This window comes from Penicillium pulvis (genome assembly GCF_028828015.1).
Source record: "Penicillium pulvis strain IBT 33274 chromosome Unknown contig_1_segment0_segment0, whole genome shotgun sequence".
NCBI lineage: Eukaryota > Fungi > Ascomycota > Eurotiomycetes > Eurotiales > Aspergillaceae > Penicillium > Penicillium pulvis.
This window is the reverse complement of record NW_026643074.1, coordinates 2,611,389-2,625,915: the sequence shown is the minus strand read 5'-3', so window position 1 is coordinate 2,625,915 and position 14,527 is coordinate 2,611,389. Positions and strand designations below refer to the sequence as shown.

General features: G+C 48.6%; 4 protein-coding genes across 4 annotated transcripts; 2 read left to right on the top strand and 2 right to left on the bottom strand.

Annotated features, from left to right (window-relative positions):
• Positions 1-371: 371 nt before the first annotated feature.
• On the bottom strand, positions 372-3,131 carry N7503_003931 (uncharacterized protein; the record flags this gene model as incomplete). The annotated part of the gene is made up of 1 exon (XM_057063478.1): positions 372-3,131. The coding sequence occupies one exon, from the start codon at positions 3,129-3,131 to the stop codon at positions 372-374; it is 2,760 nt and encodes a 919-aa protein (XP_056924393.1).
• Positions 3,132-4,231: 1,100 nt separating this feature from the next.
• dprC lies at positions 4,232-4,829 on the bottom strand (the record flags this gene model as incomplete). The annotated part of the gene is made up of 2 exons (XM_057063477.1): positions 4,232-4,393; positions 4,467-4,829. 2 exons carry the CDS (start codon positions 4,827-4,829, stop codon positions 4,232-4,234), a joined length of 525 nt encoding a protein of 174 aa, XP_056924392.1.
• Positions 4,830-5,264: 435 nt separating this feature from the next.
• On the top strand, positions 5,265-6,383 carry N7503_003929 (NADP-dependent oxidoreductase; the record flags this gene model as incomplete). Its single annotated transcript, XM_057063476.1, has 2 exons — positions 5,265-6,083; positions 6,138-6,383. The coding sequence occupies 2 exons, from the start codon at positions 5,265-5,267 to the stop codon at positions 6,381-6,383; spliced, it is 1,065 nt and encodes a 354-aa protein (XP_056924391.1).
• Positions 6,384-8,546: 2,163 nt separating this feature from the next.
• Positions 8,547-14,100, top strand: N7503_003928 (ankyrin repeat-containing protein; the record flags this gene model as incomplete). The annotated part of the gene is made up of 7 exons (XM_057063475.1): positions 8,547-8,555; positions 8,798-9,210; positions 9,264-9,340; positions 9,444-9,527; positions 9,582-9,606; positions 9,842-10,372; positions 10,431-14,100. The coding sequence occupies 7 exons, from the start codon at positions 8,547-8,549 to the stop codon at positions 14,098-14,100; spliced, it is 4,809 nt and encodes a 1,602-aa protein (XP_056924390.1).
• Positions 14,101-14,527: the final 427 nt, after the last annotated feature.

Here is a 14,527-nt window from a genome sequence, read left to right as displayed (position 1 = left end):
ATATTTTATGATTTGTCTGGGTTCTAAATGTTGAACACAAAAAACCTGGTATATAGAGCATTGGGTTATATAGCGAGTTTCAAAAGGAAATGAATGTCTTTGTACACAATTCTTCTCTAAGTTCTTTAATATATAAAAATTCTCTGTGCATATCATACAAACATATGCAAATGTAACAATGCATGTCCACAGTATAGACGCCGCGATCAACATGAATCATAAGTCAAAGTCGTAACAAAAGTGGTATCATGGCAGGGTAATGGGGATGGACAAAAAAGGAAAAAAAAAACAAGAAACAAAAATTCATAATGCACAAATACCCTGCGGTAAATCCAAGCCATCAAAGATGGATGCATGTGACGTCGACGGACTCACTTCTGGCTGCCCATACCAACACCTTCACGGCGTCCTCGAACAATAGCTCTCAGACACTGCCCCACACCCTCGAGATCACCAAGTAGTCCAACATGACCACGGTCACTCTTCACCAGCCCACCCTTGATTATCCGGTATCCGGGCGGCAACATCGCAGCAGAAGCCAGGCAGACACCATCACCAGCCGCAAAGGCCAGATCATCATAACAATCCTGATGCTTGATCGCCTCGCGCGAGACAACCCGGGCTCCATATACGGTTGGCACACCCTTGCCATACAACACAGCAGCAGGCGGGTACTTATTACCGATTTGATGAGCAGGCTGGAAGTCCAACTCCGACTTGAACTGCTTGACCTCCGCAAGAGTGCGTTTCAGGTACTCCATGGCCACAGCGCGGGGAATAGTGCTCGTTGTCGAGGCTTTGGATGACCCGGCACTACCTCGTGGGTTTGAGACCGGGCCTATCATACCATCTGCTGGGAGTTGAATGTTCTCCTGGATCTTCTCGGAAACCGGGCGCGCAGGAGACTCAGATGCAGAGTGGGCAGAGCGGGGTGGGTTGCGTGCGGAGATATCTTCATCCGTTGTTGTAGTTTGGTCGTGGAAGTCGGCAAAATCTTGGACGTTGGTTTCGGCGTCCTCGCGCGGGCCCATGGAGAATCGCTTTCCGATTAGAGCGGAGGCTTTGAAGCCGCGGCCAGTAGCTGTGATTGGAGGGAGACATGGCTGGATGCAAGGGGAAAGGCGGTGTTCATCCCAGTTTGCGGGATCGAAGAAATCTACTCTGTATTCTTCTTTGGATTGCTTGTCGATGAAACAGCGGCCGTTTTCTGGCAAGAGGGCGAAACTGGTACGGAAGGTGAAGTTCACTTGGGCTGTTAGGACGCGGGAGCTGAGAAGGACGTCGTCACCGTTTCTGAGTGGGCCAAGAATGTTCACGCAGTGCTGGGGTACTCCGGCGTATAAGACGCCGGCGAAGAGATCGGGTCGTTGATTGACGGCATGACGGGTGATTAGGCCGCCAAGACTATGGGCGACTACGTAGGCGCCGCGTCTCTGGCCAGTCTCGCCGTTCGGGCGGTTGGATGGCAGTCCTTCAAGGAATTCAATTAACCTCTTGGAAAGGAGGTCTGGGCTTAGACGCCAGTCATAGCCGTAGTCCCAGACGCGAAGATCACCGCGGACAGCGTTCTCGCATTTTCGAAGCCGCTTCATTAGTCGACGGCACACATCCACGGGCCCGACATGAGAAAGGACACCGGATGGGATGATGGTCTCTTCCATGCGCTCTTCATCTTCCCGAGTCAGACCAACCTCCAGATCGACCTTGCGCAAATTCAATCCCACTTTCATTGGAACCCACAACTGGCGATGGGGTGGCTTGGCAGATCGCAAAATGGAGCCTCTATAACCGCCCAAAATCACGATATCGCCGGTCAGTTCTGACATGGCTTCTTCCAGGATTGGATGTGTAGACTGTGGGTGTTGTCGTGGAGGAGGTGGCGGCGTCGCAGCTGCATGGACTGAGCGAGTCACCTCTTTATCAGCCGAAGCCGATGAATTTCCCAAATCGGGGAAGAATGGCTTCGAGTTCCAATCATTACGAATGTCCTGCAGATTCAAGCCTGGCATACTAAGCAAGCGGCTACTTGAATCCTGCAAGGAATCTTTGATCGCTTTGAACCGGCTATTGACCTGGGAATGCACATTCTCATATCGCGGCCGTTGCTCCAACGAGGACGCCGTGGACGATGCACGCAAGTACAACGATTGATCCGAAGATGATCGGCGTAGACTTGGCGGTCGTCCCGGCGTCGCACTAGGCCGCCGGGCGAAAGAATGCTTTACAGCGGAGCTTGCTTCCACCGACTTTAATTCCGGAACTTGATGGCCATCATCAGCTTCATCCGAATCATGATCCGCTCCATTGGGCAACGTAGGCGAAAGGGGATGACGCCGATCCAACGAAGCAGTTCTTTTCTGCAGGAATGTCGAGCTCCGTTTTCCCGCGCCTTCTACGGTTTGGCTGCGGGCTCGGTTGTGGGCATTATGAGATAGGAAAGGCAGCGTTGGCCGCTTCGCCAGCGCGCCCAAGTCCGGAAAGAACTTCTTCAGCTCCCCAGACCATGCTCGCGGCCGACGAGGAAGCGACGTTTTCAGCAACGACCGGGTGAAGCTTGATCGATGAATCCCGGACTCCTTGGGCTCATGCAACGCGGCAGCTGACGCAGAGCCTCCGGTGTGGGGACCGCGTGGCGTCCGGCGCTCCACCGGCAAGGTTTGTGCATGAGGGAGCACGCCTAGAGCCCTCTGAGTCGCCGGCTTAGCCTCTGCCCGTTGGGCCGCCAAATCGTCAGACTCCACCGATTCGGGCTCCGCCGTGATTTCGGAGACGAACAGCCCATCCTCGCCGACAGCGTCCGGGACCTCGTTGAAATAGCCGCCGTGGGATTCCAAGATACGATTTTTCTCTTCGGCAGGTGTTGCGCGAGCTTTCATGCGGCTCTGGGTGGGACCAATGCTGACACCGACGACGTCGTCGGCATCATCTTCGTTCGCATAGCTGTCGAAGTGCGGGGTTGGGCCATCGCTGTCGGAGCTCGAGAAGGAGGAGTATTGGGAGGGAGATTCGGATGCGACCGCAATGCCGGACGATTCGGACGAATAGGATACTTGTTGCGGCTGTTGTTGATCGAGTCCTTTGTCCGATTGAGAGCCTAGCGGATCAGGCTGGTCGGCGACTAGGGACACCATGGTACGAAGCGCACAAGGGAAGGAAGGAAAAAATAACGAAACCCGACCGCTAGGTTCAGGGCATGAGGTCGTACAAGCCAAGAAGTTTATACAAAGCTTGGCTCCAAGTAACCTTGGGCTTGGCTCATGTAAGATCAATGCAAAGGGATAATCAGTCGTAACACAGGGATTGGAAGCTCCCCCAAATTGTTCAACATTGAAAAGTACCTGAAAATTGGTGACGTGAGGAATCAATGTCCGTTATAAGCCGTTGAAGACCGAAAACAGGCAGGGTTCCACAGCACAGCCTCCGGGTCTACCGGAAGGCAAAAACTCTGTCTAAATCCACGTGAAAATGTACTTATAAGCTGACCGTGGTGCTTAACTAATTGTTTTGGTTCCAGCCCCAAACTTGTGTCAGCTCGTTACTCTGGTTTCTCCCTTTTGCTGTTTTCATGATCGACGCATTATCGTGGTTTGGCCCGGGAGATCGATGGTTCAATTACCAGAATTGATCGGCCCCCATCAAATGCGCTATGACATCGACCGCGTGTCATAACATAATCATCGGAAGTTATGCGAAAGTCAAGCTTTTCTGCATTGATTTCAAGTTTGTTTGGCGATCCCGAGGCTTAAGCAATGCTCCAATCACAGACTAGCTAAGTGGCTTGATACACGCATTTGCGATTTGCTACTCTAATTCCATGCCACGTAGAGCGGGGCAGAACAATTTCACATCTGGGGGCCATTTCTGACCTTCTACTTAATGAGGATCCTTGCCGAGACATGCTTATTCCGGGGCTGTTCATACGGACGAATTCTTATAAATGCCGAAGCCGAAGTTCGGACAAACAGTAATCAAGTCCCCACTGCGGCTGAGTCCCCGCTCAAGCCTTAGCACGAACTAGATAAGTATAGGGATAAATAACCTCGGCATGGATCACCGTTTAAAATTGCGTGAGAAATTACTCTTAACTCTATCTCAACCGCTAGATCGAGCAATCAAGGTTTACAAGGTTTTACCTTGTAAACCGAGTTAAAGTCTATCAAAGAATCAAAATATATTTATGATGGATATCCCTAAACTGAAACCTCGGAAATATTTGCGAATGATGCATAGATCATTTTGATCCATCACGGCGAGGCGTTTTCTGAAAATCTTTCGATAAGATCTCCTGTTCTCCCCGACGCTCAATTTCCTCATTCCATTCCGCACTTTCATGGGACCCAAATGCCCGATCGACAGTCGCATTAAGCGCCCCACGTAGTGTCTCTCCAGCGCCCTGTACACCTATTAGCCCGATCCAAACTGACGGGAACTAAAAGAAAAGCTGGACATCTGTAATAACAACTCACATGAACTCCGGCTGCAACACCTCTAATTCCCTTACCAAGACCCTCGCCGTGAGAGTGGGGTTGAGAGCCATGTTGTTTCTGCGCCTTCTCCATTTCCTTCTCCATCTTCACTCGCTCCGCCGTGCTAGGCGCATGGTTAATCCTAGAGTCGCCCGCCGGTGCATCAAAGCTCCCTGTCGGTGAGGCTGGACGATAATAGTCTTGGTCGGATCCGCCGGCTCCGGTTTTGTACCCTGCGCCGGTGGCGCTGTTATACCCGGTGGTTGCGGGATCGTACTGACTGCGTTGGTCGGACATGGAGGTCGGGATACCCGGTGCACCGATAGAGGAGCCGGAGCGCATTGGTTTACTTTGAGACGACATTTCGGTGATGGTTATTTGTTTCGGATAAGTACAGAGTAGGGTTAGGATGAGTTCGGAATTTGGTGCAGCCACCTTTATACTTCTTGCATCGTGACGTCATCATTAACGCATAGGTACAGTTGGCTGATCTGGGGATAAACATTTCCATTATTAGTGGAAGAGTATTTGTGTAGAGGTATAGATGCTATCAATCCGTGTAACCACAAGTCATGGATATCGGTTACTCAATTTGATGCCCAGCTCGAGGAGCCGAGGTCCAGATTCTGTCTGTGGAGCAATTTTCCTAATCTGGGGTTGCTCCGATCCTACGATCTCTAAAGTCCCTGCAGTTCCCCCAACATATGTTCTTTCGTTCCCCAGACTTTTTCTCTTAATTTTCTAATTCAGTCTCCTTCAAAATAATCTACACAGTCTTTCATACCCCTAAAACAAACCATGTCCTACAAACAAATCCTCTACAACAAGGCTCCTGAGCCAGCTATCGATCCCACCCTCAACTCCGGCACCTTTCGCCTAAACACTGTCCCCCGTCCCACAGATGTCCCGGCAGACAAACTCCTTGTGCGCGTGCACTACCTCTCTCTCGACCCAGCAATGCGCCAATGGCTCACAGCCAAACGGTCCTATATCGCCCCAGTCGAGCTCGGCGCCGTGATGCGCGGCCAGAGCATCGCACAGGTAGTCGAAGTCGGCAGCTCCTTGACCTCGCAATTTAAAACCGGTGAATGGGTCGTTGCATACTCAGGCTGGCAGGAATACGCCTTGATGGGCGCAAAGGAAGTGGAGAAAGTGACTCTCCCCGCCGGAGGACGCCCCACAGACGCAATGTCCGTCCTCGGCATGACCGGGTTAACAGCTTACTTCGGCATGCTGGAGGTTGGACAGCCAAAGGCCGGCGAGACTGTTGTTGTTTCTGGTGCTGCGGGCGCGACTGGTAGCATTGCGGGACAAATTGCCAAGATCAAGGGTGCCAAGCGGGTTGTTGGGTTGGCGGGGAGTAAGGATAAGTGTGAGTTCCTTGTTAAGGAGCTTGGCTTTGATGCTGCGATCAATTATAAGGATCCGCAGTGGAAGAAACAGTTGAAGGAGGCTACGCCTGAGTATATTGATGTTTTCTTTGATAATACTGGTGGTGAGATTTTGGATGCTTGTCTTGCGCGTGCGGCGCGGGATTCGAGGTTCGTCATTTGTGGTGCTATTAGCCAGTATAATGCTGCTAAGCCGCAGGGGCCGACGAGCTTTATGACTGTTATTGTGAGTTGAATTTTTATTCGCATTGGACTGGGCTTGTGGCTAATATTTTTACAGTCTCAACGAGTCACTGTGAAGGGATTCATTGTTTTTGACTATGCGAAGAAGTATGGTGCTGCGTTACAGGAGCTGGCCTCTTGGCTTTCGCAGGGCAAGCTGAAGCGTAAGGAGCATATTGTGCAAGGTGGAATTGAGGGAACGCCTAAGGCTCTTGTTGATCTGTATGCCGGTGTAAATACTGGTAAGATGATGGTGGAGGTTGCTCCAGTTAGCGAGGCATTAGGACCTAAGGCCAAGCTGTAAGGTACCGCTAGCGAAGTCTCATTTCGGCTGTTATATCCAGGAGTCTATTCTTTGATCCATGTCAGAAGAGGCAAAGGAATCTTATAGATGCAGGTCATCTCTAGTGCTGGTATCCATACCCACGCGGATATATTCACTCGTACATAAGTGTTAGTAAATAATTCGAAAAATATTCTTGGGGAGTTGTTTTATAACAATATCAAATCTTGCGTGAATCCGGCTGCTTTGCATTATCCCTCGCATTTCCTCAAGGAATAAAGTTTCGTCTATCGCCGATCTCTACTATGGCTGCATGGGAAGACCCGTGAAGGGGAACAGGGTTGTCGCCCGGGTGTACAAAACCTCGTTTAACCCCGGGGGGCCAAAATGACAATACAGTCACAGCAACTAACAGGGGCTAGTCCTGATATGGCTATCCGTAGCACAAAGGAAGGGACATCGACCCCCTCCTATTCTCTACCACCATCACGACTTCAGGAATTAGACAGCACAGGATCTTCAGATCAAAGGAACCGAGGCCGGCAAGTTGCCACAGGTGCCAGCTTTTGCTCTCATGATGCAGCCCTCGCGAAAACGCAAGGTGTCTTCTTGCATTCCTTGCTACACTAGAAAGCGAAAGGTATTCGTGAGAGCACCAATGTGGTCCTGATAGGAATCCCAGGACAAGCTCCCCAAACATGATCAGTGTAATCGTCAATGCCCTTGTAACCACTGCACCCACCGCCGTCGCCCGGAAGACTGCGCATACTATCTATCGGAAGACACCCAACCCCCTTCTAACCCGCTATTGCAAATTCGCGACCGCCACAATGAATATGATCGAAGGAGCCCCAAAAATAGGAACGTAAACTTCTCTCTCGACACCATTCCAGACCTAGAAAGTATGAGGAATCCGACAAGCAGTGCCATCCTTTCGTCTCTAACGGATGTCTTCGGCTATTCTGAAGACAGTCAAAGCAACACGATACATCTGATTATCTCCCCTTCCCGTCATGAACCATTGAAAGGATCCGGGATATGTCACTGGCCGATATTCGCCACTCGTGCGACGAAGCTGCTGACAGACTCGCATAAATATGTCTCCGTCTCAATTCCAAGAGAAGTCTTCTCCGCGTACAACACTTGGCCTTTGTTGGGTTAAAGGCCAAGTGTCAGGGCTCTACGAAGGACTTCCGAGGTACACTGCGGTCCGCGATAGAAGTTGCCCAAAGGATTGGGGCAGATAAATATGTTTTTTCAGACGTTCCGTATGTGAGTGAGTTAGAGAAAGAAACTCGCGGCAGGATATTCTGCAATCTGTATATATAGCACAGGTGAGTGGCTAAGGATATCTTTTCTTGCCATGGCACATCTGATCAATTGCATGTGCTGACCTTGCAGCTATTTATCACGACAATTGGACCGTATCCCTACTATTCCCAGTGGGATAGAGCCGGAGAACATGCCACGCATGCACCTTGGCTCCGATATCAATGACGCTCATGGCCTCAATAAATTCACTGAGCGCATCCTTCAGGTTCGCCTGGCCAATTTTTGGAGGAGCATGGATCCAATATTAACTCGCGCTTCGTTTCTCGGCCCTTACTCGAGACCATACCAATCCAAATCTATCCTAGGCATAAATTATAATTTCTAAAACTAGACAGCTTTATTTCCAGAGCGACCGCATTACGTATAATGCTATCTATTGGAGAAAATCCCTGAACCCACTAGTTCTATGTCCCTCCTCATTCTCACCCATTCCTCCCACCACTACTAGAGTACCTGAACTGCTAGAATCCATATGGACTGTTCGCACTAAGACTAAGCCCGTCAAAGCTTCATTTTATTAGTGTAATAATGCAACGCCAGTCACTAAGCACTTCTCAAATGGCTAAGGCAGCAGAATGCAGCTTATGCTTCTACACCGCACGACCTGCCCGCGAAACTTTGCTGCGCTCCCACTGTCAAACTTGTTGCTGATCTGATTGTTGATTGGCTGATTTCATTGCCAAGAATTCCTCTTATTTGCCATTGTTCCTGCACTTCTGATTTGCCTGCTACTTGTAATCTCACGTGCTCTTCCCGTCTCGTGTAGGCCTCGCCAAAACGCGGGCCGGGTTGGGTTTGCGCATTTCAGGACCCACCCATGAGTAGACCCAAATTACCCAAATATCATTCAATATGTTCATAGTATGTATTGGTCATCGTCGGTAGTATTTTTAATTACAGTAGCCCCGTGATACTTTTTTCAGGAAAAAAAAGCAGTATTCTGATGTGTCGAAAACGCGGCTACGTATAAGCCGCTAATTTCGCCTCATGTACCCAAGGGAGTGACGTGGCCGTGCGGATGAAACGAGGCAGGGTAAAGCGGGCAGTCCCTGGAGCCTGTCGCCGGCTGCGGTTGATTCTCTCTCGACTCTGCGAATCTTTAGGACTTTTACGTCGCCATGGAAGCACTCGGGCTCGTTGCCAATATTGCGGCGGTCATTCAATTAGCTGCCCAGGTCACCCAACTAAGCTACAGCTACGTGCAAGAGGTGAAAAATGCGCCCAAGATACAGAAAAGGTACCTCCAGGAGGTTTCTGCTTTGATGGATATTCTTTGGCGTATGGAACGGACTGTCGTGGACACGGAATCTACGGGGCTACTCCCGCCACGTCCAGCTTCATTGGACGATGATGCGTTGATGGAGTGTTACAAGGAACTGTCGCATCTCCATTTCGAGCTTCAGAAGCGGAAATCTCGACTCCTGAGACCATTCCAGGATAAGGAATTAAGACCACATATTGAGATGCTTCATAAGTTCAGAGAGAACTTCTCCGAGTATCTTTCTGCTTGTGTCCTGTGTGTATGACAATGCTTTCATATATGTCCCTTTCCGCTGATAAATCGAACAGGGTTACTACAAATGCGACGTACCAAAAGGTTTCGTCTATCAGCATAGGCAAATCAATCCCCAAACATGAGATGGCTCGTCAGAAATACTAATTCTTGCACAGAGCAAGATAGAAACATGCTTCTCATAATGGTCCCACCTGTGAATATTCAATTACGAGAGAATCCAACGCCCTGTCCAGGGACGGGTAAATGGTTTTTGAACAACCACATTGTGAAATATTGGATTGAAAGGCCATCACGAATGCTGTGGTGCCACGGCTCACGTAAGTAGCCAGACTATAATTTGTTGTTCTTTTCTATTTCTAACTAGATTCTAGCTGGAGTTGGAAAAAGCTTTCTCGCGTGAGTAGGCCTTCTCTTTGCTAGGGTCCTATGCTTCGAAACTGTTAGGACCAGGATCCCATCTCTGCCCGAGGCGACCCAGTGCCCTTCCCTCGAATCGGACATTTTCCACTCCCCTCCCACATCTGTCATCATTAATCCACTCTCCCTTCCTTGTTCCCTTCTTTGTTCCCTTACTCGCCCCTATTGATTATCATTAATCTGAGGGCCGCTTATAACACGAGAATTGTACTAGTTCAGTTCTCATTGATTACCTTGCAAAGCAAAGCCTTGGCGACGCTCTTGTGGTATACTTCTTCTGCGACTTCCCTTCGCAGACTGAACATACCACTATGAATATCCTTCGATGTGTAACTCGGCAGCTGATTCAAAAAGGGGGCGAAAACGTGCTGAGCGCTCTAAAAAAGTTCCTGGAGGAATCTAATCCCCCACAAAATGCAGCCGATATCGCCAAGATGATTGCAAAGGCTGGCTCAGTGCAGCCAATATACTTTGTGCTCGATGCTGTTGATGAGATGAAAATTCCTAATGAGCTCTTGGACCGTTGCTTGGATCTTACTACATCTGGGATCCATGTACTTATAACAAGTCGAAACCTTCCGCACATCCAGAAGAAGATGATCACGGCAAGTCAGCTGGAAATCACAGGGAGCGTGAATGACCTGAAAACTTATATTGAGAAGAGACTGCAAGAAAGTGATTTCGACGATGAGCTTGCAGAAGATGACGAAATAGTTCGTAATATCTTATCCAAGAGCGGGAATCTGTATGTGATATACAATCAACTATCTAGACTCCTGATTACACCTGCTGATTACTTCAAGGTTTCTTCTTGCTCGGCTTACCCTTGATGAGCTACTAGATCTTACCACGGTCGGTCAGATGAAGAAGATATTGAAAAAGGAGGCCCTTGGGCTGCAAAAAACGTTCGAATCAACCATTCAACGCATCGATGACCAGTCAAAGGCGAGAAGCTCAATGGCACGACGATTGATTTCCTGGATTCTCTACGCCAAAAGAAGACTCAAACTCGAAGAGATCCTAACTGCGTTTGCGATAGATGAGGATGGGCTAGACTATGAGAATATGACTAGTCCTGATAGTCTTCTTCGTGTTTGCGTTGGAATGGTTGTTCTCAATCAAGCCGACAGTACTGTTGGTCTGGTCCATACATCAGCTTACGAGTATCTTCACTCTTTTATATCGCACGAGATTTCGCATTTCGATATTGCACAAACGTCTTTGAGGTATCTCGGGCTAAAGGGTCCAGTACTGGAGTCGTGTAATAGCTCGGTAGAGCTTATGGCGCGCTTCGATGAGTTGAAATTTCTGAGCTATTCAGCAAAACACTGGGGTCATCATATCTGCAATGAAGCTTCCGAGCAAAGGTTGCAACCCCTGATCATGGCGTTACTGAATGATGAAAAACTCCTGAACGCTGCATTTCAAGCACTTCAGTTCCGACCGGAATTTGAAGGTGCCCTTGCGGATGAGATATTTGATTCCGTTCCCCAAGGTCAGCATGCTCTGCATATCACGGCCTACTGGAATCTAAGTGAGACCGCCAAGATAATTCTGAAATCGGGGGCAGATGTGTCTATAACCGATTCTCACAAATGGACTCCTCTGCACTGGGCATGCTCAAAAGGCCATCTTGCCGTTTCCCATATCCTCGTTCAGGAAAGAGCAAACTCCAATCTTCAAGATGCACAGGGATGGACCCCGCTGTTCTGGGCCGCTTTCATCGGAAATGTTGCGCTTGTTCGTCTACTTATTTCCAATGGAGCAGACTACCAATTTCGAAGCAGCCTCGGATGGACGGCCCTCCATTGGGCCATCTCTGGGGGTCATTTTCCTGTAGTTCAGGAGCTTCTCGACCACCATTCGCGCTCAATGAAGGCACTTCCACCACTTTACACGATGAAGATGGCACAGATCAAGTCCTATTCTCAGGGCACCGTGTCTCCTATAGAGTTCGCAGCAGATACAGAGGATGCCGACCTATTCAACCTTTTGGTGCAATATCTGGAAACCTGCAAAGGGAAGCTGGGTGATGCCAGGTTCAACTGCATTTGGAAAACCGCCAAGTTCGACTTTCCAATTTCCAAAAACCCCTGGAGAACTCTCACTAAGGGCGAATGTATAAATGGAATTGAATCGATTGTTCCAAACATTAATTCTGACGGCTATGGGGAAGCTGAATTTGAGGAAGACGCGCGATCAAGCCCCTCTCGTTGGAACTCGGTTCTACTGGTGTCTGCAATTCGTGATGATCAACTTTCATCTGCTCAGATGCTTGCTCAATCTGGGGTCGATTTTAAAACATATCTCGCGCTACATTTGGCAGCACGTCGCAAGGATCCTCGTTATGTGCAATGCTTACTCCAAAACGGTGCGGACGCAACGCTCATGGACGGACAAGGAAGGACAGCATTACACATAGCAATTCTCAATGGGTTTGTGGAGTCAATGACTACTTTGGTTCGGGGTGGATCTAATGTGAATCAACATATGCCAAGCCAGGCTGGTTTTGCAAGTGACACAAGAGGACGAATTTTGATAGGTGCTCCTCCTCTCATTCTTGCTGGCGGCAGCATGCAGATGGTACGAATATTACTGTCAAATGGGGCAGACCCAAGGCTGCGCGACGATTCTGGAAAGACAGCTTTAAGTCGTGCGTTTTCGCGTCGTGATATTCAGCTCATCAAAATATTGCTTGAGTTCGGTGCTCCTGTTGAAACCGCTGATTCCTATGTCCAAGCACCTTTGCACTCCTTGACGAGATGCAAAGACACCAAGATCAAGATAAAAGACTTGAAAGAATTGGTTCTTTCTCTTATTGCCGCTGGAAAGATGCTCTCTCCTCCAAGAGACTTTTTGAATGAGAAAATGCGCAGCTCATCTCTGGCAGACAGCTCAGAGACAATGATTTATAGTCTTACGCCTTTACATATGTCACTGATGAAGGGGCGATGGAAGCTTCTTCACGTACTTTTAGAGCTAGGTGGCACTTTCCCTTCCAACTTCGATCTGACACCTTCGATCAAAAAAGCCACTGAAGATCTTGAGCCCGATACAATAGCTTTGCTTTGCAGTGAAGGGGGCTGTTCACCTCCGAACTCGGTGCTTTCACTTGTCGAATCATTTATTCGCCAGCGAGAATCTTCAAAAAGTGATTTATCCACTCTTTGCGATAGGTTTAAGAGAAGTCTTGTGATTTTATGCTCTACCGGAGCCGACATCAACTTCCATGGGACAATCGAAAAAGGAAGTAAGTTTAGAGAAGAGAGCCAAACGACAGCCTTGACTCTTGCAGCGACTATTTCTGGATCTCGTGAAATATCTTCAAATCTTCTCAGTCACGGTTCCAACCTGTACTACAAGTCGCGGAAGACGTTTGATCCAATCTTAACTGCGGCACTATTCGGAGAACAAGAGGATCTATCAAGTCTCTTGAATCACGCTACAATTCACCCTAATTCTTCTCACTGGAGCAGGTTTCTGAAAGAAGCGCCAGAACAGAAAGATTCCATCGAGCTTCTATGTTTTTGCTTGAGAAACGCGGGACTCCTGAATCAAACCAACACCGAGGGCCAAACCCTGTTAGATCTTGCTGTTCAGGAGGGCAATGTCACGCTTATGACAGCTCTTATGGTTGAAGGAGCACAAGGGTGTATTCCTGGCAATGGTTGCAAGTTTGCGACTGAGAGAGTACAGACTGATGCGATTCTCGGCAATATCCCATCTCGGGTTCCTCTGGAAGATGCCACTTCTCTACAAATTGCTGTGAAAGACCATGATGTCGCTACCGTTTCAAAGCTACTTGAAGGAGGAATTGATCCCAATCATTCCATCGGAGGATGGAGAAACAATTTCCCAATCCTATATCATGCGGCCAAAGATGGTCAATTTGAGATTCTCTGTCTTTTGCTCAGTCATGATGCCGACACAGAAGCAGCAGATGACTATGGCTGGCGCCCGTTGCATGCTGCATGCTTCGGAGGACATACACGGATTGTGAGAGCCTTGATATCCCATGGTGCAGATGTCCACGCGTCTACAACGAAATGGAACAATGATCAAGAAAAGCCGTCTGGGCTTTACCGGGACAAAGCTTGGACTGGGACTCCACTTCATACAGCCACGATGCGCGGCAATTTAGAGATTGTCAAGCTCCTGCTTGAGCACAATGTTGATGTTCATGCCAGTACAGGTGTAACGGCCAATCATCTTGCCTATCCTGCTAGTGGACCGACTGCATTACATATTGCGTTAAGCGTCAACCAAATTCCTCTGTTCCAGGCTGGAACAGATGGTCGTCAAGGCCTTTACTCGTGCAAATTACCGACCCCAGAAAGGCTCCAGATTGCGCAGTGGCTAGTCGATGCTGGTGCTATGGTACAGGGAGTGGTTCAGCGATATTCCTTGGAAGAAATTCTCTGCTTCGCCAAGTTTCCCAGACTCTGGGATACTTTGGTAGCTAGTGATGCATGACACGTGAGAAAGTAAAAGCTGCCCAGCACTTGATACGCGGTCTTTCAAACTAATGGCTGAGCCGGTATCGACTTTCTTACTCTCGGTCTAAAGCTCTTTCATTATTCCATGACATTATTACGCCGCTTTGTCGATTTCTCGATATAGCTTTCCTGGATTCTAGATGGCAAATTTTGCGAGAACGAAATTCCCAGTGATCGAAAAATGTTCTGGAGATTTTCAACATTGTCATGAATTTTGAAAGAATTTTGAAATACCGATGTATTGGTCTTCGTAGAGAGAATAAAGATCTAACAAAGTTTGTGTAACTTGAATGCCAGATGAGAGCAATGCGGCAATCCCAAATGCGATTGCGACCGCTTCCATCTAGACGTAGCTACTTTGGCAGAACTCAGAAATCCTGAGAGTTTTGTCGAAGATCAACTAC